Below are 20,900 nucleotides of genomic sequence, written 5' to 3'. Positions count from 1 at the left end.
TCTTAAAATCCGTGTTATAATTAAATAGGACTCAAATTTCCAAGACGGATTATGTTTGGTTCATTAGATTAAATTTTACAACTTAATCCTAGTTGAATAATACTAATAAGTCATAGTCATCCCCCTCCAACTAAAATAATTTTACAATTTAATCATATGATAATAAGCTTTAGTCGCCCTCTCCATCTAAAATTATCTCACAAAATCTTAGATGAAGTAATAACTAAATAATTCTACAATACTCCCTTCATTTTTTTAGCTGAGTCATACTCTCACCGTCCCAACTTAAGCGAGACGTTTATATTTTGGTACAAGAATTTAGGTAGTGTTGTTTAGTGAATTAAATTATTAGCAGTAAAGTAAGAAAGAGGGTAAAGTACGAAAGAGAAAGAGAAAAAAAGTAAGAAAGATGAGAGGAAAAAGTAGGAGAGTGGAGCGAGTTGATTGTTGCAAAAAAAAAAGTAATACGTCTCACTTAGGTCGTGACGTACTACCAAAAAGGAATACGTCTCACTTAAGCGGTGACAGATGGAGTATTTCCTTTTGGATTGTCAGAAGGTAATTGAATATTTTAATAAGGAGAGAAGAGAGAAGAATTTATTTCTAAATATAGAATATCTCGAGTGAGACAGACTAAAAAAAAAGAAAAGGTGAACATGTTGAGTGAGATAGGTTATCATAGGTATAATACTCCCTCCGTCCGCCATTAGGAGTCCCATTTCTAAGCGGCACGAGTTTTAAGAAATGTTATGAAAAGTGGGGGAAAAAAAGTTAGTGAAATAGAGGAACCATTTGTATATATTAGTTTTAAATAAAATGTGAGTGAAATGAGTTAGTGGAAAGTGGAATTTTATTACACCGAGACTCCGATTCGTGGACGGACAAAAATGGAAAAACGGGACGTAAAATACTTTTTAAAGAATAATGTGGACAAATTGTTCCCGCGTCTATCCCGTCGCTGTCAAATAAACAATAAAAAGGCGTTTGATAGTACTAATAATTAATCAAAAGATGAAACTTTTCAGAAACTTCTCCCAAACTTCATTAAAGACTCCAGGTTGATTTCCCTCTCTCACTCCTCACTCCTCACTCATTCCCCAATTAATGCGCGCACACTGAGAAAACTGTGCGGATCGACTAGCTTGTGCGTTAGGGTAAGTGAGCTGAATGCAATTTGCCAAATTGTGAGTTTATTGTTTTTTGTTGGGGGATTTCATGATATGCAGCAATTGGTCGATCGATCGAGACAATGAACCTGCTTCAATGCTAGCTACTGGTTTAATTTATTTGTTTTTCTTATGCTTTTACGGTATGGGCATTCTCAGTCATGGAGTGTTCGTAAAAATTAAATGATGTTCGGTGCAATTGGTGGATGGCTTGAGTTTGAGAGTAAATGAATTGTTGCTTTATTTGGCCATTGACTTGAAAAGTGTGTTTGGGTGTGTATTTCTTCTTTTGATGATTATGCTTTGCCTAGAATGTCTCTGTCTTTCTTTAATTTTTTCCCCAAAATTTGAAAACTGAGGTATGCATAATAACATAAATGTGGCTATTTTATTGGCTTGTTTGTTAATGAATCAGTTTATGAGTATTCTATCTTTTGTGTTTCTCACCGTTTCAGTGATTGGAAGGGTCTCAGTGATTGGTTTGGTGGAGTTGGTTCTAAGCTCGTTCACTAGGTTTGGGCCTTTCCTGTGTTGTCTTATGCTGCGTAGGTCATGTTTACTTGACGAGTAATGTGGCTCATGTTTGAAACGGTTGTGTGATGTGTAGATGTTTTTTCCCTAGTTTACAATTGGCTGAAGGTGATGTTGATTGTATCTGTGAATGAAACAATGGTTTATTTGAATGAATTTTGAGTGATGATTTGTTTTAAGCATAGAGGACTTTGAAATCCTTGTTTGCTGCCGAAATTCACCGGTAAGAAGGTTGATTGCTTATGTGTGCTTTCCTGCTATTTTAGGGGTTTTATTTCGGAATCTGGATATGTTTGTCAGAGGACATTTAATTTTACTAATTTACTCAAACTATGTGAGGCTCGCTACAAATATGAGTACTTGTTTTATGGGGAAGGTGGCAGATTCTTGACTGTTCTGGTCTACAGATCAATTGAAGTTGGAGAGATACAGAGACTCATAGCTTTCCAAGTGTATCTGTTTGTATGTAATTGTGTATGTTGTTTCCTATTTAAGGGTTTTCCTGTCAGCTTTTCCCTTCTTCAGTTGCTGTTTACATCCCTGGAATACTTGTGCTGTGCCTGCTCAAGTGATTATCACAGATCATGTTATTTCCATAACTGTTTTTCTCGATGTTAATTCACTTTGCAGCTATTCATATTTTTAGGCTCTACATCCATGTCGTTTGATGATGAATGTTGTATTTCCTGCAGATTTTGTGCTACGAAGTTCCTGACTATTACGTAAAAGACAATGGCAGAGATGGGTGATAAAGACATGGGTATCACCCAAATTAGCCTTGGAGGGCTAGAGAATAATGTCACAGCTAAGATGCTTTCGGACTACCTTGAAGATAATGTTGGAATTGTCTGGAGGTGTCGAGTCAAGACTTCCTCAACTCCCCAGGACTCGTATCCAAGTTACGAGATTGACACTGAGAGGGTGCAGAGAAAAATTGAATACGAGAAGGTTGTGCCTCATGCTTTTGTGCATTTTGCAGTTGCACATTCATCAGCATTGGCAATAAAATTATCAGGTTCTGGAGACCTTAGATTGGGCAGAAATACATTGAAGGTTAGTATGGGGCCACAAAATCCTTTCCGTTTGAGAGAGAGGAGAAGAACTACAGCGCCCTATAAGGTACCAGATGTCAGCATTGAGATTGGGGCTATGAAGAGCCGGGATGAGTTTGTTGTTGGGTGGAGGGGGCCTCGTACAGGTGTTGATTTTCTTGTTGATCCATTCAATGGGACGTGCCAAATTCTTTTTACAAAGGATACTGCATTCTCCCTGAGAGGTGAAGCCAGGCCGGCTGTAATAAAATGCAATTTCAAGATTGAGTTCGTACCTAGGGAAATAAATGAAATCAAGCGCTACAAAGATTTTTCTTCCTTGGTAGTTTTATTTCAGCTGGCTTCATCACCTCAGCTTTACTATAGAACTGCAGATGATGACATTGAAGTATCAGTGCCGTTTGATTTGTTGGATGATGATGATCCATGGATACGCACGGCAGATTTTGTTCCCAGTGGGGCAATTGGTAGGTGTAACACTTACCGAATTTCTGCCCGACCTAGAAACCTTAAACAAGTTGAGAATGCATTGGGATATCTACAAAACCGCAGAGTGCCGATTGTGAATAGCAGCCCACAAGAGCGCCTCCGAGTGCAGGATGAGCCTGATTTTGGGGTGCCAATGTCAGATCCATTTTTTTGCTTTGAGTTCAAGGAAGGTCTGAATTTCAAGGTCATGTTTATGGTGAATGCTGTTGTGCACAAAGGCATAATCAATCAACACCAGATGTCAAAGGAGTTCTTTGACCTGTTGAGAAGTCAATCAGAGGAGCTCAATTTGGTTGCCCTTAAGCACATGTATTCCTACAAGCGTCCCATTTATGATGCTTACAGGGCTTTGGATTCTGTGAGAAAATGGCTGATTAAAAATCCTAAACTCCTTCAGAGGCCAGAGCAGATGGATGATGTTGTTGAAGTTAGAAGATTGGTCATAACTCCATCGAAAGCCTATTGTCTTCCACCTGAGGTTGAACTGTCGAACAGAGTATTAAGAAACTACAAAAATATCTCTGATCGGTTCCTACGAGTAACTTTCATGGATGAAGCAATGCAGACCCTTAACAAAAATGTGCTCACGTACTACGCTGCTCCAATTGTTAGGGAAATCACGTCAAATCTCAACCCGCAAAGGACCACTATGTTCAAACGGGTGAGGGATATTTTATACAATGGGTTCCATTTGTGTGGTCGAAGATACTCTTTTCTGGCCTTCTCCTCAAATCAACTGAGGGACCGTTCAGCCTGGTTCTTTGCTGAAGACAGCAACACTAGTGTTGACCTCATCAAAAAATGGATGGGGAAATTCACTGATCGCAATGTTGCGAAATGTGCCGCAAGAATGGGACAGTGTTTCTCTTCAACTTATGCTACAGTTGAAGTTCCTTTTGCACAAATTAATTCGAGGCTTCCTGACGTTGTGAGAAATGACTATGTATTCTCTGATGGAATAGGCATGATATCTGTTGATCTTGCAAAAGAAGTTGCAGAGAAATTGCAGCTGAATACGAAACAACCCTGTGCTTACCAGATAAGATATGCAGGCTTCAAAGGTGTTGTTGCATGTTGGCCTGCTAAAAACAATGGACCACGCTTGCAACTCCGTCCAAGTATGAAGAAATTCGATTCAGTTCACACAACACTTGAGATTTGTTCTTGGACCCGATTCCAGCCAGGTTTCCTGAATCGTCAAATTGTGACTCTACTGTCAGCTTTAGAAGTCCATGATGAAAAGTTCTGGAGAATGCAGGAATTAATGGTATCAAGACTTGATCGCATCCTCGAAGACCCAGACATGGCATTTGATGTGCTTACAGCTTCATGCACTGATCAAGGGAATACAGCAGCGATGATGTTAGCTGCTGGTTTCAGGTCTCACAGTGAACCTCACCTACGAGGGATGCTGACTAGCATTAGGGTTTCCCAGCTTGGTGACCTTAGGGAGAAGTCCAGAATTTTTGTCCACTCTGGGAGGTGGTTGATGGGATGTTTAGATGAGCTCGGTGCTCTTGAATATGGTCAGTGCTTCATTCAGGTCTCAAAGCCATCTTTAGAAGATTGTTTTGCGAATCATGGATCAGCGTTTTCTGAGACCAAGAAAAACCTAGAAGTGATCAAGGGCCTTGTAGTGATTGCTAAAAACCCGTGTCTGCACCCTGGAGATGTGCGGATTCTGGAGGCAGTTGATGTTCCTGGGCTCCATCATCTTTATGATTGTCTTGTCTTCCCTCAGAAGGGAGAGAGACCGCATGCAAATGAAGCATCTGGTAGTGATCTGGATGGAGATCTCTATTTTGTTACGTGGGATGATACTCTTATTCCTCCGAGCAAGAGAAGCTGGACGCCAATGGACTATGAGCCTGGGGAAGTAAAGCGCAAGCCACGTGAAGTGACGCACTCGGTAATTCACTTTCCTTTATAAAGTTTATACATGTATATATATTTTTATGCTTTTATCTCCACCTAGGTAGGTAGTAATGGTTCTGCTGCAATGTGATGTATGCAAACAGTCTTTCTGATCTGCGATGATATTATGATAGAGATGTATTATTTCATGAGGCAGACTTGGTTAGTTGTGTTCACATGCGAAATTCATTTGGTTTGTCTTAAATAATGTGGTGACTATCGATTGCTGGTTCAGTATCATTCTTCTTCTTATTATTTCTTTACGTTGCAAAAGCTGTAGAACCGAATACTTATTCCTGTGATATTAGAGGTATATGTTTTAAAATGATTTGCCTATGCAGGACATCATTGAATTTTTCACGAAGAACATGGTGAACGAAAGTCTGGGTACCATCTGCAATGCTCACGTGGTTCATGCTGATCTCAGTGAATCTGGGGCATTGGATGAGAAGTGCATTAAGTTGGCTGAGCTTGCAGCCATTGCTGTTGACTTCCCCAAAACAGGAAAGATTGTGTCTATGCCTCCAGATCTGAAGCCACAGATGTATCCGGACTTCATGGGGAAAGAAGAGCTTCAGTCGTACAAATCAGCTAAGATCTTAGGCAAGCTGTACCGTAGAGTCAGAGATGCTTATGACCTAGATTACGAAGCTTCTTCCCAACTGACATACCCTGCAGAGCACATCTTCTATGATCAAGAACTTGAAGTTGCAGGTTCAAAAGATTTTATTGCTGATGCATGGAGCTGCAAGTGTTCTTATGATGGACAGTTGATCGGCCTCTTAGGACAGTACAAAGTGAATAGTGAAGATGAGGTCGTCACTGGACACATATGGTCCATGCCCAAGTTCAGTAGTAAAAAACAAGGGGAGCTGAAGGAAAGACTGAAGCATGCCTATAGTGCCCTCAGGAAGGACTATAGGAAAATTTTTGAGTGCATGGGCCCTGAATTTGACCAGCTCCCCGACCATGAGAAGAATGCTCTTTATGAGCAAAAGGCATCGGCTTGGTATGAGGTTACATATCACGAAAGTTGGGTGAAAAAGTCCAAGGAGCTGCAGGAGATGGATGATTCCGGGAAGACAGTTTTGTTGAGCTTTGCTTGGATAGCGGCTGATTATCTTGCTCGGATGAAAATCAGGCGCAGAAGGATGGAAAACGCAATCTCCAACAAGCCCATCGATTCTTTGGGCAGGTACCTGGCTGATAAAATCTGATTCAGGTCTATTAGCATGTCTTGAGGTTCTTGTTTCTTGATCATATGGCTCTAAGGCCACTCTGCCGCTTATGGAAGTTAGTATCTGCCCTGCACAAAGCCCCAGTTTTGCACGGGCATGCTATCCTCCTCTACTGTTTTGCTTTTGTTTCTTTGAAGCTAGCTATTTGAAGTTGCTCTTGTTATATGGATTTGCCCAATACAATGGATCTGTAATATTTCTCAAGGCTTATGTTTATGAGTTTGTCACTGGTTTTTTACGAATTCCTTGATTATATATGCACCTTGTTGGCTTATTACACGCTCTTAACCTTTCCAATATCTCGATTAATTGTAGAACAGGTGCTTTACGTATGGTGTTTCTCATGAACACATTATTGTTCCTGACTTCCTGTATAATTCTGCCAAGCTCTTCAAAGAATTGGAAAAAGAAAAGTTTCTTTCAGTACTATTAGTATGTGTCGGTATTCTACTCTGTTACTTGTGCAGCTAACAGAGAGTGTACAGATGCACGGTGTGCATGGACAAGCAATTGAAGAAATGGGTGAGCCCATTTACTACCACTAAAGTATGTGATGTTAACTAATGCACCTGTTGTTCAATCATCTGTTCCATCTACCCGTCTTGAATGTTCCTTACTAGTTGTCATCAACATTTAAGATCAAACTTCCAATCACTTTGAGTGTGTGTCAGTTGGTGAGCAGTGGTCTGATTTATGATGTGTACACCAGTATAAGCCTCATGGACCATTTTCTCCTCACGGAATTTGAAATCCCTTAATTTTTTTCGACATTTTTGGCTTTTTTAATCTTTAAAGTCAACCTTGAAAAGTCTTTCCTGTCAACCACCCTCTTGCCTCATTGGAAGAGAAGACAGTGGATGTTGATGTTTCTTTCATCATGTGTGCTTGCATTTATATCTCTGTGTATAGTTTTCATGGTTTTTAGGCTGAATTCCTCTGGTTGTTGAACATGAACATGTGCCTCTGGTAAAAAATTTGGTTTCCCACAGTGAAATTAATTACTACTGCTATTTTTGTCATGTTTTAAGGAATCTTGATAGCGTTTGCCCTTTTAAGACATGAACCTTGAGGAATGCTAACTTGTTTGTAGATAGCTAAATCTTGAAGTCGGCCTCTACCAGAACTTGTTTTAAAAGCTGAAGAGGCCAATCTGCTCATATCCATTGAAATCGTGTGGACCAATGCAGAGATCCTCACAATGAGCTAGCTGCTGCACTGATGGCTCTGCCCTCATTTGTTCCGCACCTTGGTATCGTCATGATCATTTTCAGCCATTTTTTGGACTGTCCATATTTGGATTTAGCACTCTATATTTGAGGCCATGATTAAGTTGCAGGTTTTACACGCTGTTTCCGTTTCAATGGACCCTCCAGCATTCACTGCGCAATGATCGCTTCATTTGTAGCTCTGATTGAGGTTTTAAACACTTACTCACATCCCTACAAAGCTACACACATTCATGCATTTTTTGTGTTTCTGTTCATGTAAAAAAAGGCTGTCGATCGGTTTCATCTGATAAGTGTGTGACTGATTAGATTGCAAATACATCGTAGAATTTTACGTGAGTAAATTAGGCTTAGATTATGAGTTTGAAGTATTTGTAATAAACAACAGCTGATTTGTAATATCAGTTAGACCAGAAAATATTGTTCCAAAATGCTGTAACTTAAAAACAACCAAAGCATGATCTTTTGCCTATTTCTATAAACAAATTTACATGCCTTGATTTGTAATCATAATTATTTTACTATTTGACAATCTGAATTGCTTGAACAATATAATGATCATTCAACAAAACTCAATTCTTGAGATCTCACAGTTTTGATTGTTGGAAATGTGCCTTTCTTTTTACTGATTAAGGTAGCTTCATTTCAGTGCAGTTGCTCCTCTTACCATTTTCTTGTATTCGTTCGTCACCACCTAACTCATCACATGACTACTTTGAAAAACCTCGATTTTTCACGAGGAGTTTGTTCGGATTTCACATCAAAATCCCACATTTCTTGTCTGTTTCTACTCGAGCTCCACTGCAGTAGCATCGGCTTGTTTGCATTGGTTTCGTGGTTTAACACTCTGTTTCTGCCATGGAAGAGTATGTTTGTGACTCAGCACACTGTCTTATTTCAATATATCTTAGCAAATTGAGATCTGATTTACACATCCTAAGTTGAACATATGTGCATAAATTTGTCTTAAGAGATGATGATATTAGCAACATAGATACCCCAAGATTATTTGTCTTCGCCTTCATTTTGCTCATTTGAAAGTGCAGGTGTTGAGCCATTCCAATACAGCAGCTCCTCGACCATCTGCAATGCCACTCTGTTCTCCTCATCCATTGCGTCGCTGACTTCGTCGACCTCGGATGAAGTCGACCACGATGACTGGGACGAGGAGGAGCTCTGGCAAGGCATCATCGTCTTCTTGAGCTCGACCTTCATCACCCACTGGCTGCCCGAGCCCCTCCCTGCCCGCTTCTGCCACACCCCGATGTTGGAGTTGTCGTTGTCGATCCTCAAACAGGTGATGGAAGGAGCTGGATTCTTGCAGCATTTCTTCAGCTTGGCTGCCAGCATCTCCGACAGCATGGCTGCCTGAGATGATGGTGCATTCGCGTTTTGCTCGGGGGCGTTGCTCGTGGCTGGAAAGTTTGTCTTGGCATTGTGGCCGTTCATCAAAATGGCTGCTTGATCGTACGCCCTTGCTGCGGCCTCTGCTGTCTCGAACGTCCCCAGCCATATCCTCTTCTTTCTACACACACACATGACCAAGTAAGTACACAATCATCTTTTTTTAGAGAACATACACACCTGAACCCGAAAGGGCTAGTGCTCGTTAACGAATGCGTACATGATCAAGCACACTCGGACCCGAAAGGGCAAGTGCTCATTAGTGAACACGTACATGATCATGTTTGTCAGATAACAAACACACATAAACCCGAAAGGGCTAGTGCTTGCTAACGAACACATACATGATCATGTTTGTCAGATAACAAACACACATAAACCCGAAAGGGCGATCATGTATGTTCTCTAACAAGCACACTTCAACCCGAAAGGGCTAGTGCTCGTTATCAAACAAGTACATGATCATGTTTGGTAAACTGTGCTCATTAACAAACACGAACATGCTCGTGTTTGTTAACTAACAAGTACACCAAGAAAACGATTGAACCGTTGCTGTCATATGCTCTTACAGCAGAGGGTGGCGGATCTCTGACACCCACGAGCCCCATTGCCGCTGCCTGACACCTCTGAACTTGTTCGGTTGTACCATGATTCTCCCAGGTAGGTTGTTAATTACTGAGAGAGAGAGAGATGCATAAGTTGGGTAAAGTGAAGATTTGAGTAAAAGGAGAGGGTGTTTAAATGGGAGGTGTCGGTGGTGGAAAGTGTAGGAAGAAAGTGGCAAAGTACTTAGTTTTTTTGTGGTTGCAATAAAGTCTTCCACCAAACCATGAGAGAGTCATAACTACTTTGTTTTAATTACACAACATCACTCCAATGGTCTTGCAAGAACATGATCACTTCTCTTTGTTGCTATCTTTAGGTCTTTGAAAGAGAGTGTTGTGCTCCAGTAAATGACATGTCACCCTTTTTTTAGGAGGGCCGGTCAGAAACAGATAGGGATGTGCTTTTAATGTGGGTAAATTAAATATGGCAAATAGCCGAAAAAATCATGAAATTTGGTCAAATTCTAGTATCTTCTGCAATTTTAAAAATTAGTACGTGAAGCCGTGATATCTAAAGTTGTTCTCAATTATCCCGTAGCAACCATGTTGGATGAAATTGTATCTGATGCGAAAGTCGAGAAATAATACGTAGATATCATTGGCAGTGAGTTAAAGGATGTATAATCTATTCAATTATTCATAAATAAAATTGTGTCGTTTTATTAAAAAACATCACTAATAGTACATTATATGTAGGCGACTGTGTTTTTTTTTATCAAGAGACAAGACTGAGAATTTGATTAAATTTCAAATACATGATTTTTCTGGCAATTTACCCAATTAAATACTATTTGTTATAAGTTAGTATGAAACAAAATGAAATGGGGTTTGTTTTATAAGATGAAAAAAATATTTAATTGAGCATGTCAAAGGTATTTTTTTTATCCTTTTGTGTGAGTTTCTTGCTGTGGTATGAGTTTATGGTGAAGGTAAATGATATAACCTAGATATTTCTCTAAGGACAATATCATTGATATGCGTTTAATGAAATTGGACTTTCTTGAACACCTAACTTGATGGGATAAAAAGGTGAGACTATACCATGTCCCATTTTTATGTACTACCTATTCAAACTCAATTGACTTGATGGCTAATCACATAGTATTAGATAAAATGAAAATGACTTAAAATAACACTACTACTAATTTTGTCTAAGTCATATTTTGTTGTATGAGTTTCAAGAATGTGAGTTGAAACTTGAAAGGGTTAGTAGAATATAAATCTTATTTTGTATATTAATTTTATAATATAACGTGAGTGGAATTAGTTAACAGAATGTGTGATTTCTTATTTACTATTAGTAGGTATTTTATTTGCGGAGCAATGAGTAAATTTTCCCAGCAGACAAATGATATTTAGTTCAAATTACACTCTTTATTTTGTTCAAGCCAGATAGAATTAAGAAAATCATTCGTAATCTCTCTCTCTTTGCGTAAAACTTACTCCATATTATAATGAACTGAATTATCACGACACGATTAGACAATGGTTTTCAAAATCATCCTATTTCAACCATATTATTAATTGATCGATTTTTAGAAAAAGAATCTGATCTAATTATAGTGCTGGAAATCAATCATAATTAGGATATATTATAATTTTAAAATATAAAAATACAATGAATCATAAATTTTAGTTAGTACACAATTCCAATTTACATACTATATTGGTGGAGTCAAATAGTCGTTCTAGGTGGTCGACCGATTCTATAACTAGTCCATAAGTATAGCCTAATAACCAACATAAATCGCTCTCCGACTCTGTGACATCTCTAGTTTAACCTCATCCCTATGGTTTTGTTGTACAATTACTTGATTCAGATAGCAACGAAAAGAAAAAAATGTTTCATCTGTCTAAACGGCGGCAAGCAATGTCAGGGGACCAGCATTGACCTTCTTTAACTCAGCCTCAGAAGTTCTATTTCTTGGATAGTCACATCGTACAATCGAGTGTAGTGGTCAAAATTTCTTTAGACATGAATGCTAACCATATTTATGCCTCTTCCAACTTTCAACTCCTATGCTAATTAGTGTCCATTGCTATTAATAATGTTCCCTACAGCTTACTTTGGATTTATGGGTCACTTTCGTAGGTTAGGTTTTTGAAGAAAAAAAATCTTCGAACTCAAACTTCAATTACTATCTCTCATTATTAAATGTGTGGTACTAATTTTATATACTACACAAACTATATCGCCTTTCAAGATTTGTGAGTCATTATTTAGAGTTGCTTTCTCAACAACCCTAGTTAGAGTTTAATTAAATAATAATTCTAATCAATCCTACAATTATCCTTTGATTTATGGGTTTGTTAGCTTACTTTCCTACAAAATCAAGTCAAATCTGGTTCGTTTCTACATTCAAACCTTTTAAAAGTTAAATACTTCCTTCGTCCCCGATTAAGAGTCACACTTTTTCATTTCGGTCCGTCCCCAATTAAAAGTCACACTTCATTTTTACCATAAATAGTAAGTAGGTCTCACATTCCACTAACTCAATTCACTCACATTTTATTATAAAATCAATATAAAAAAATGGGTCCCACATTCCACTAACTTTTTCAACCAACTTTTCTTTACATTTCTTAAAATCCGTACCCGGTCAAATTGTGGCTCCTAATCGGGGACGAAGGGAGTAATAAATTATGAAGATTCGAAAATTTTCAATTGTCTCATCTGATTAAATTTGGAGAAAATTTAAACTTAATTTATAGACAAAGACGTCTACAACAATATAGAAGGCCCATATTCGGAACATTGAGTTTAAACCTAATCGGAACATTGAGTTTTGATCCATTAAACAATAATAAATCAATAGCAATTAAATAAATTTTACCACATTGTTTGCTAATTAAACCTCATTTTCCAAAATGTTAGGTCCAATATTAAAGCTAGTTCGAAGCCTTTTTTAAATAATAGGGCTAAGGCCCATATAAAGTTGTTTATTTAGTTCTCATTAGGCCCAAATTTATAAATTTTTCCCGTTGTTAATATTACTGTAACAAATAATGTACTCCTATATTATTAATTTTCAATATATTCATTTTAAATTCAATGAGGTTTCTATACAAACTTATAATTAAAGTATACACAAACAACTAAACATGATTTATTTAGTCACTAGTTTTTTAATAATTTCCCAATAGGGGCATGTTGGGGTGCCACCACCCCTTAAAATAACACCATACCACCATTTCTAACCAATCATTTGTACACGTGGATGAATGATAAGCTGCCACGTGGCAAAAAATAAAATAAAAAAAATCTGGAAAAGACGGGCAGCAATGTGCTGGTCTTTATACAACAATTTTTCTTGAACAACAATATCCGACACACTATACAACAATCTATAGATTGCTGTGTAGTGTTTGTAATATTGATGTGTAACGTTTATAATATTGCTGTATAAGCGGTGTCACGGTGTCATTTTAAGAGGGGTTGTCATTTTAACACAAACCTTTCCCATTATCTTTTATCTATGCAAAGTAAGCAAGAAAATCACACAAGTTTGATGTTTTAAAATTATAATCAAGTTTAGAAATTTAATTATATAGTACTTAGTAATTTTTTTCATTGTAAAGAAATTAATAAGAGTATATTTTTGTAATTAATTTAGTACTCTAAGTTAAATTAGATAAAGTTGAAGTTGAATTGAGTTTTAAATAGTCCTTACCCAAACCCTACACACACAGCAACACACACTCTCTCTCTCTCTAAGCTGGTTGATCAGATCAAGGGGGTAAGCAGTCATGCTTAGGGTTTTTGCTAATTCTCAATTGTACTCCAATTGTTGATTGATTGATCAATTTTCTTACTTTTTATAATATTTTTGAGTGTGTGTTTGGACTGCAGATTAGTGGACTCTGTGATTGGGTGGATGTTAAGATCAGGGCTTCAGGAAAGGATCGCTAGTGGATAAAGTATTGGTGTAGATCAATTTCCTCTTACATTTCTTAGCTGATTACTTGCATGGGGTCAGTTCTTTTAGCTCCCCTCCGTTTCTGTTTGTCAATTTGTGTGTGTGTGTGAGAGAGAGAGAGAAAGAGAGGTACTTTTGTAGTATGTGTTATTGAATGATTGATCAATTTGTTCTAGTAGAAACTCCTGAAATGATTGATTTTTGAGGAATGATTGGTTTATTTAGGTGGTTATTTATGGCGAGCAGCTGAAAAATGAGGATAATTTTATTAAGCTAAAAGTTGAGTACAATGCTCAAGAAAGGGGGTGTTCATTTCTATCTGGGAAAATCACCTTTTGGTGTATATAGACCAGCTTGATAGATACAAAAAGATGTTTTAAATCATAATTTGTAGTCACATTTTCTTGAGATTTTGTGTTTAATGTTTAGTTTTGTTCGTCCTTTTGTGGTCTGGAATCTTAGTTTTGCTTCACCATTAGCAAGCAACAGTAGTGTGTCCAGCAAAAGGTTTTGGTTTGTCTCTTTCCTGTGCATCATGCTTTGCTAGGTTGCATAAGTAATTTTGTAGAAGTATGTCGGTATTTGGTATTAGCTATAGCATGACAAGGCATTGTGAATGGGGAATGAGTGCGATTAGAAAACATTGGCAATTATATATGATGGGTGCCTGTTGCTTGTTGAGATGGAAACTTATGCGGGAGAGGCCTTTATTCTCTCTTGTGGTGTTCTAAAAAGTACTTTGAAACGTTCTTTGGGCTGAGTATGGGAAGTTTGAAGAATGAGTGCAAAGAATTTTACCTTGTGAGAGGGTGCAATGAGTTTTCAACTTTTAATTTTTTGATAATTTGCTTTCATTAGATTGCTTAGTTTGATTCAATCGTTGGAGTGAAATTTTGCCTTGAATATTTTGCTTTCCTTTCCTTAAATTGAGCTTAATGGCTGTTTTGCATCTTGTTGTCTTGGATATATGATAACTGTCACCTATGTCAGGTGCTGGTTTGTTGGATTGATTGCCATCTCCGTGTTTTTCTTCACTTTTCAGTCACCCATGCCTAATGATACTGAAGGATACCATCATAATCTTGAGATATTACAATTTGCAGTGATCAGATTATTGTCGTTTTTATGAAGTGGTACTTTCAAATGGTTTATTGAGCCTAACATTGCTTTTGCTAACGGTCTCTAACCGTGCAGTTCCTTGAATATAAAGTTCACTCATTTGAGTTTTGAACTTTAGTCTACAATGCAAATGACTTGATCTCAAATGCGGCGAATAATGCTACACGTGTAGATTATCCATGATCCTAAACATAAATATGAATCGATCAGCATTCCAATATGTAGTTGTGTTATTTAGTTTTTGCCAAGGGGAAGTTGGGTGCACGGAAACCAATTTCAGGCTACCATGTGTTGAAAAACACTTTTAGTTTTATCTCTTATATCTAGTTTCCACCGATACACTAATCTCATGTATGGTGACAAACCTAATTTGTAACAGAGCAGAGGTTTTCTTGGATGTTGTACGAAGCCACCGCTTGTAATATCCGTGGATGAGCCGTCTAAGGGACTTGAGATTCAAGGCCAGCGCGTGAAAAGGCATAGTTTAACAGAGGAGTTCTGGAGCCCCAGTTCGGGTGATATGGATAATAGTGGCTTTCCATCTCATAGAAGTGCCTCGTCAATCAGCACCTCGAACCAAACACTTGACACTAATGGTAGCACAGGCGGCACAAGCAACTCCTCCGAATTCGTTAATCATGGCAAGTACTTTTACACCTTTTATGGTAAATTTAAGTATATGAGGTGTTTTATTATAACAACTGTGGGCTATGTGAGCAACGAGCTCGTCGTTTCCAAACTGATTTGTCATATTTCCATTGTCTCTGTTGAAGGGCTTCTTCTTTGGAACCAAACTAGGCAGCAGTGGGTGGGAAATAAAGGACCCCAAAAGTCGGGACAAGAAGCACAAGAGGCGAAATTGAGGTAAGGAGTTGTGTTTGTTGGCTCAAAAAAGAGAGGTGGTTAATGTATACGAATGTGGTGATTGTGCAGTTTCAACACGACATATGAGGGTTTGCTTGGGAGCAACAAGCCGTTCCCCCAACCAATCCCGTTGACGGTTAGTTTTTCGATTCTAGAGAGAAAAAGTTGATTGTGTATGATTCTTGGTTGTGTGAAATGGTTTTGGGGGTTGGAATTAAACAGGAAATGGTGGATTTCCTAGTTGATGTGTGGGAGCAAGATGGGCTTTATGATTAATCACTTAGGTCATGGATTCCGATTTCGAGTGGCGGATAGAGCGGTCATGTATCGTTGCATGATGCCTCGTTACTAGACACTAGTACTATGATCTCGCAACATCCGGGGATATACGAGAAGATTATTGCGAAATTCCATAAAGATCTGGATTTATAATCACGTAATTTTCAACTTTTTCAGGAATTTTAATGATATAAATAATTTTTTTGGCATTTTTGTATGTGCTTTTTAACTTTTAATGAGTTTCGCATTTAAGTAAATTGTTAATTTAATTTAATTAAAATATGTATAAATAAAAGAAATAAGAAAGAAATAAATTGTGGGTTATGAGTTTTGTTTTCCAAGTAAGAAATAGGATAAAAAAATGATGTGGGGTTCAATTAAGGGACGAATAAAGAAAAGCTAGTAGAAGATAGATTATTTTTATCTTTGGTTGGTTCATGATTTGGAATTTTGGATCTCATTCTATTGGTTTGTATTTAATCAAGAAAAAAGATTAGCATATTATTTTTAGAAAGGTGTGAAAAGATTTGTACAGATTATGCTGTCGCTTCCAATAATGCGACAATAGTTTAATCTTTTTTCTACATTTTTTCGTTTTATGAAAATAAAAGTAAAGGCTAAAACTGGTCACGAATATATGTCTATTTTATGATTTTGGTCTTATATTTTATTTTTTGAATTTTTTTATGCTGAACCTTTTAATTTGGATCACAATGGTCCTACACTAACAATTCTGTTAATTTTTAACCAATTTTAATCCGATTTTGACCGATTTTTTAACGGTTTAAACCCGAATGGGACTGTGAAAACCATCAAAATCGGGTTAAAACTGTTTAAAAATTAATGGATTTGTTAGTGTGAGATCAATTGTAATCCGAATTGAAATGTTCAGGATGCAAAAATTTAAATAATAAAGTATATGACCAAAATCATAAAATTGGGTATATGTTCGGGACCAGTTTTGGCATTTACTTTAAAAATAATAGAACATATGAAGTATCAACATAGCTCGATTTTAAATACTCCAAAATAATATAGTAGTAATATATTTTTTGAACAATCACTAAAATAATAAAAAATACTACTAGTATTAAAATTCAAGTTTTGGTGATGGAAAGAATATGTGGCCTGTTTCAATATTATTACTCTTATTGTTGGTTTTGTGATTGTTTTCATATTCGATTATAATTATGTAAGTTTCAATTAAAAGATCAATTATAAAGATATTAAATTACAATTTTCCAAATTTCAAACTAAAGCTACGATGTTAGTATAATTTTATTTTCCATTCCTCAATCCTCTCATGTATTCCACGAAGTAAATAAAATCGATTTAGGGTCAATGAATGGAAGTCAATATTAAATTATTATACAAGAATAATAAGCATTGTGAAATGTAATTGTGATGGATAATGACATTCGATTTGTGACAAATTAAAATAATGTGATGGCGCGTTAGGAAAAATTGGTAGTCAATGTCTCTTATCTTTCATACACGATTGTCACTTTTACTACCACAATTGACTTAATCAACACCGTTCACACTTTATTTAATTCATATATAGTTGCCTAGAAAATCATGAGTAATAAATTATCTCTAAATTTGAATGTCAAATCATGAAATTTCAAAAAAATTCAATTGTCTCATTTGAATGAAATTTGTGAAAATTGGGAGAAATTTATTTATTTTCTTTTCGTTTAGTTATTCATGTCGTCACATTAATGAACGTACGTGACACTATTTATCTACTTTACCAAAATTTTACATGTACGCACCATCTCATCATCGCATTTGTTCGGAAGAAAACTAAAATTGTTGTGTGATAATTGCAATTTTTGAAATTTCGTGATTTAATATTTTGTTTTTGAAAGGTGCATGACATAACTGAATTAGACAAGTCTGTTATTTTGGGGACAAATATCATTATTTGTGATTTATTATATTAGATTGATATATTTTTTACTGTGCTTATTTGTTAGGCAATGTGAAAACGTGTTGAGGTTTCACAGTTTGACTTGTTCCAACTTTTATGTCTACGTTATAAAATGTGGTTTGTATCCTATTTCTTAAAATAATTAATTTATATTAAAATCATTGTTAGTAATATTACATAGAGATATGTAAGCGTAAGCGTAATTATTGTTTTTAAATATTTTTTTAAAATGTGAAATTGATTTGATATACTGTCGGCCAATATAATAGCCTAATAATTCATCTCTTTTCGACGTCAAATCCCTCATAAAGCTCAATTATAATTTATAAAATAAAGTTATGTATTTGGAAAAACTTAAATTATTCAAATAAAATTGGGAAATAATTTATTTCATTGGATAACGATTGATTGGAGCTAATCTTAACAATAACAAGAAATTTTAAAAAGTAACGACAAAGAATTACTCCAATCTTGATTCATTTTAATATTTCCTTAAAATTTTAAGTTTTCTTAAACATTTCTCTCAATTTAGTTTTCTAAAATATTTGTCTTTAATTAGTGAAGTACTACAATTCATGCATCATTGCATGCAATGAACATAGATCAACTAGACTCCTGTTAATTAATTAAATCTAATTATTGAAACCAACAATCTGAAAAGTGAATTGAAAAGGGATCGATGCTCTATTGACAATTTGATGATAGATCAACTTATATAAAAATAACAATTTGATAATTAATAATTTGTGTCGAGTTCATTAGCAGAAAATATCTGTTTTGCAACATGGGAGATGAGTTGTGACAACATGCCTAATAATGTACATTTATATGTGCCCTTTCCACCAATTTATTACCATGCAACTAACTCCACTTAATAATATAATTGTATTAAATTGATCAACCATCATTTTATTTATGACGACGACGTGATTATCAAAGACGTCACATGCAATAATAAAATTAAATTCGTGAGAAATTATGAATATGTAGTTTTTGTCCAATTATATTGTTTAGTGAATGCGATTATTTAATTAACTTAGGTGGCCGGAAATTAGTTCAATTATACATTGGATTTGCCAAAGATTATGGCACTATTAAACAATATCAAGTGGCACTTATTTAATTAATTAGGATTGCATTATTAACCTTTTCCCCACATGACCGGATTATGTGCAATCTATTTAGTTAAATAAATTATCAACTGGCGTTTTGAGTTTGAAATTACCAAACTATCAACTCCCTTCGTTGATTTTGAAACCAATCAAAGTTTATGTGCTAATATACCTTAATATAAACATCAATTCAACAAATAAAGATTAAATTTAATATAATATGATGTCGTTCTTAAAACGTGACATTGTTTTGGTTAACATACGATAATGTCACAATATTTAAGTAAGACATCAAGTTTTACAACACTGAATCTTGAATGATTGTAAAATCAGAATAAATCAATCCCTTATTTACAAAATAAGAACAAATTAATAATTTTTGTTACAAATTAAGAATAAATAAACAGTTCGATAATTTATATACATATTGTAAAACTGAAAATGATGAAGTTTTGATACTTTATGAGAAAATTATCCCAATAAATGTAATCTACAATAATACTACCAATACTTGATTCAAAATTGGAAAAATTAATAGAGGAGAAAAAGAAATCCACGTGATTTTTCCCAAACCAAAAGCTCTATTTATTATTCTTATATTGTTCATTGAATGTGATGTTGTTGTGGTTAGGTTCTTTGTTTGGACCACTTTTTTCCCTCATTTATTTCCTTTTCTTTTCCTATGTATTGATTGCCTAATTTAATTATTCAATTACACATTATTGTCCCCACCTACAAATAATTAAATATGACGTCCTTGCGTTTGTATCTAAAACGAAAATCCCTCCAACTCAATGCATCAATTAATAGTTCAAATAAATCAATGGTGTAAATAGCGCTAGTAAATTGAGGTAAGTGGAAGTACTACTATTATTTAATATTTTCAAACCATATATAGGAGTAGTATATATATAATAATATAAAGATTAAATTATCGGAAAAATTAAAAAATTCAATTATATTTTGGTTTATATCACAGCTTTAAAGTCACCTGGAAAAAATATGAAATTTACATGCAATTATCTTGTAATGAAAAGATTTGGTCTCCTATATGCGCATTGTTTATATTTTTCAACCAAACGATACCATTTTTAGACAACAACGTTGAGTCGAGAAGTCCATATTTGTTTTTTTTTAATTGTCATAGTAATATATCTTTATCAAAAAAATGTTATAGAATATTTGCAAAAAAATCCAAATTTCATGATTTTTTAGGAGTACTATTTTTAATATTACTGAATAGACTAGAATTTGATTAAATTCAAAAATATTTCATCAATTTTTAATATAAATACTCTTTTTTTCAAAAAATAAAAATTTTGACTGTCCCACAAAATTAGTACATATTCAATTTTGAAAACTTTTTCACAACTAAGCACAATTAATAATTACCATCTACCTACATTAGTATATATTTTCTCTTTTTCTCGCTTAATTTATTATTTTTTTTTGCATTAAAATTTATATAGTCCCCATAATATATATTCTCTCTATCCTTAAAAAAATGATCTCTTTTTATTATTTTAGTTCGTTCCAGAAAATTAATTCACTTTCTATGTTAGCAAATTTTTTTTATCATACATTGCATTATTAGTAAGATGAGTTCCATTATTTACTAATACTAATTCAATGATTTTTCTCTTTCTATTTTTTTAATTAATTTTTGTTGTTAACAAGTTTTTATTTTTAGAAAACATACTCAGATTTCTAAGGGATAGAGTAAATAAATTGTATTACTACTACTAATAAAGCTTATGAGTGAAACCACTGGACTTGCTATTGTGTAACGTGCAACAAACGAAATAAGTAAAATATCAAAAATAATAAGAGAGTTGTCTATTTCCTGGATTTGATACAATCTTGAAAAATTAAAAAAAATAATGAAATGAATGAATGAACAGAAGAAACATTGAACATTGCAAGAAATTTGGTTCATTGTATGTACCCCTCACCTCACCTAGTGGCAGTTTTCTTTATTTGCTAATCAAGAGAGAGAAAGTGGCCCCACACATTGACAACAAAAGATATGCGTATGCACAATACATTAATAT

General features: G+C 35.2%; 3 protein-coding genes across 6 annotated transcripts; 2 read left to right on the top strand and 1 right to left on the bottom strand.

Moving 5' to 3' along the window:
- Positions 1-1,017: 1,017 nt before the first annotated feature.
- On the top strand, positions 1,018-6,632 carry LOC125215026 (RNA-dependent RNA polymerase 6). Of its 2 annotated transcripts, XM_048116308.1 has the most exons (4): positions 1,062-1,154; positions 1,622-1,679; positions 2,390-5,147; positions 5,494-6,632. In XM_048116308.1, the coding sequence occupies exons 3-4, from the start codon at positions 2,430-2,432 to the stop codon at positions 6,367-6,369; spliced, it is 3,594 nt and encodes a 1,197-aa protein (XP_047972265.1). In that variant the 5' UTR covers positions 1,062-1,154; positions 1,622-1,679; positions 2,390-2,429; the 3' UTR covers positions 6,370-6,632. The 2 variants fall into 2 exon arrangements, with proteins under 2 accessions (XP_047972266.1, XP_047972265.1); XM_048116309.1 differs by lacking the exon at positions 1,622-1,679 and having other exon boundaries at positions 1,018-1,154.
- Positions 6,633-8,056: 1,424 nt separating this feature from the next.
- On the bottom strand, positions 8,057-9,841 carry LOC125212722 (ethylene-responsive transcription factor SHINE 2-like). 2 transcript variants are annotated; one of them, XM_048112960.1, is made up of 3 exons: positions 9,590-9,841; positions 8,615-9,141; positions 8,057-8,469 (listed from the first exon to the last, which is right to left on the bottom strand). In XM_048112960.1, exons 1-2 carry the CDS (start codon positions 9,667-9,669, stop codon positions 8,622-8,624), a joined length of 600 nt encoding a protein of 199 aa, XP_047968917.1. In that variant the 5' UTR covers positions 9,670-9,841; the 3' UTR covers positions 8,057-8,469; positions 8,615-8,621. The 2 variants fall into 2 exon arrangements, with proteins under 2 accessions (XP_047968917.1, XP_047968916.1); XM_048112959.1 differs by lacking the exon at positions 8,057-8,469 and having other exon boundaries at positions 8,471-9,141; positions 9,590-9,840.
- Positions 9,842-13,241: 3,400 nt separating this feature from the next.
- LOC125211350 lies at positions 13,242-16,013 on the top strand. Of its 2 annotated transcripts, none has more exons than XM_048111088.1 (6): positions 13,242-13,362; positions 13,476-13,597; positions 15,046-15,302; positions 15,435-15,525; positions 15,595-15,661; positions 15,748-16,013. In XM_048111088.1, the coding sequence occupies exons 2-6, from the start codon at positions 13,593-13,595 to the stop codon at positions 15,799-15,801; spliced, it is 474 nt and encodes a 157-aa protein (XP_047967045.1). In that variant the 5' UTR covers positions 13,242-13,362; positions 13,476-13,592; the 3' UTR covers positions 15,802-16,013. The 2 variants fall into 2 exon arrangements, with proteins under 2 accessions (XP_047967045.1, XP_047967047.1); XM_048111090.1 differs by having other exon boundaries at positions 15,041-15,302.
- The last annotated feature ends 4,887 nt before the right edge of the window (positions 16,014-20,900 follow it).

Source organism: Salvia hispanica, chromosome 3 (assembly GCF_023119035.1).
Source record: "Salvia hispanica cultivar TCC Black 2014 chromosome 3, UniMelb_Shisp_WGS_1.0, whole genome shotgun sequence".
In the NCBI taxonomy this organism is placed as follows: domain Eukaryota; kingdom Viridiplantae; phylum Streptophyta; class Magnoliopsida; order Lamiales; family Lamiaceae; genus Salvia; species Salvia hispanica.
This window is presented reverse-complemented; position numbering and strand designations above follow the sequence as displayed.

What these genes read in the sequence shown, in the direction of transcription:
- LOC125215026 (XM_048116309.1), top strand. Translation starts at nt 2,430, where the DNA reads ATGGCAGAGATGGGTGATAAAGACATGGGTATCACCCAAATTAGCCTT. An exon ending in CACGTGAAGTGACGCACTCG is followed by an intron (nt 5,148 to 5,493) that starts GTAATTCACTTT and finishes TTGCCTATGCAG; the next exon opens with GACATCATTGAATTTTTCAC.
- LOC125212722 (XM_048112960.1), bottom strand. Translation starts at nt 9,669, where the DNA reads ATGGTACAACCGAACAAGTTCAGAGGTGTCAGGCAGCGGCAATGGGGC. An exon ending in GAGATCCGCCACCCTCTGCT is followed by an intron (nt 9,142 to 9,589) that starts GTAAGAGCATAT and finishes GTGTGTGTGTAG; the next exon opens with AAAGAAGAGGATATGGCTGG.
- LOC125211350 (XM_048111088.1), top strand. An exon ending in GCACAAGAGGCGAAATTGAG is followed by an intron (nt 15,526 to 15,594) that starts GTAAGGAGTTGT and finishes GTGATTGTGCAG; the next exon opens with TTTCAACACGACATATGAGG. An exon ending in CCCAACCAATCCCGTTGACG is followed by an intron (nt 15,662 to 15,747) that starts GTTAGTTTTTCG and finishes GGAATTAAACAG; the next exon opens with GAAATGGTGGATTTCCTAGT.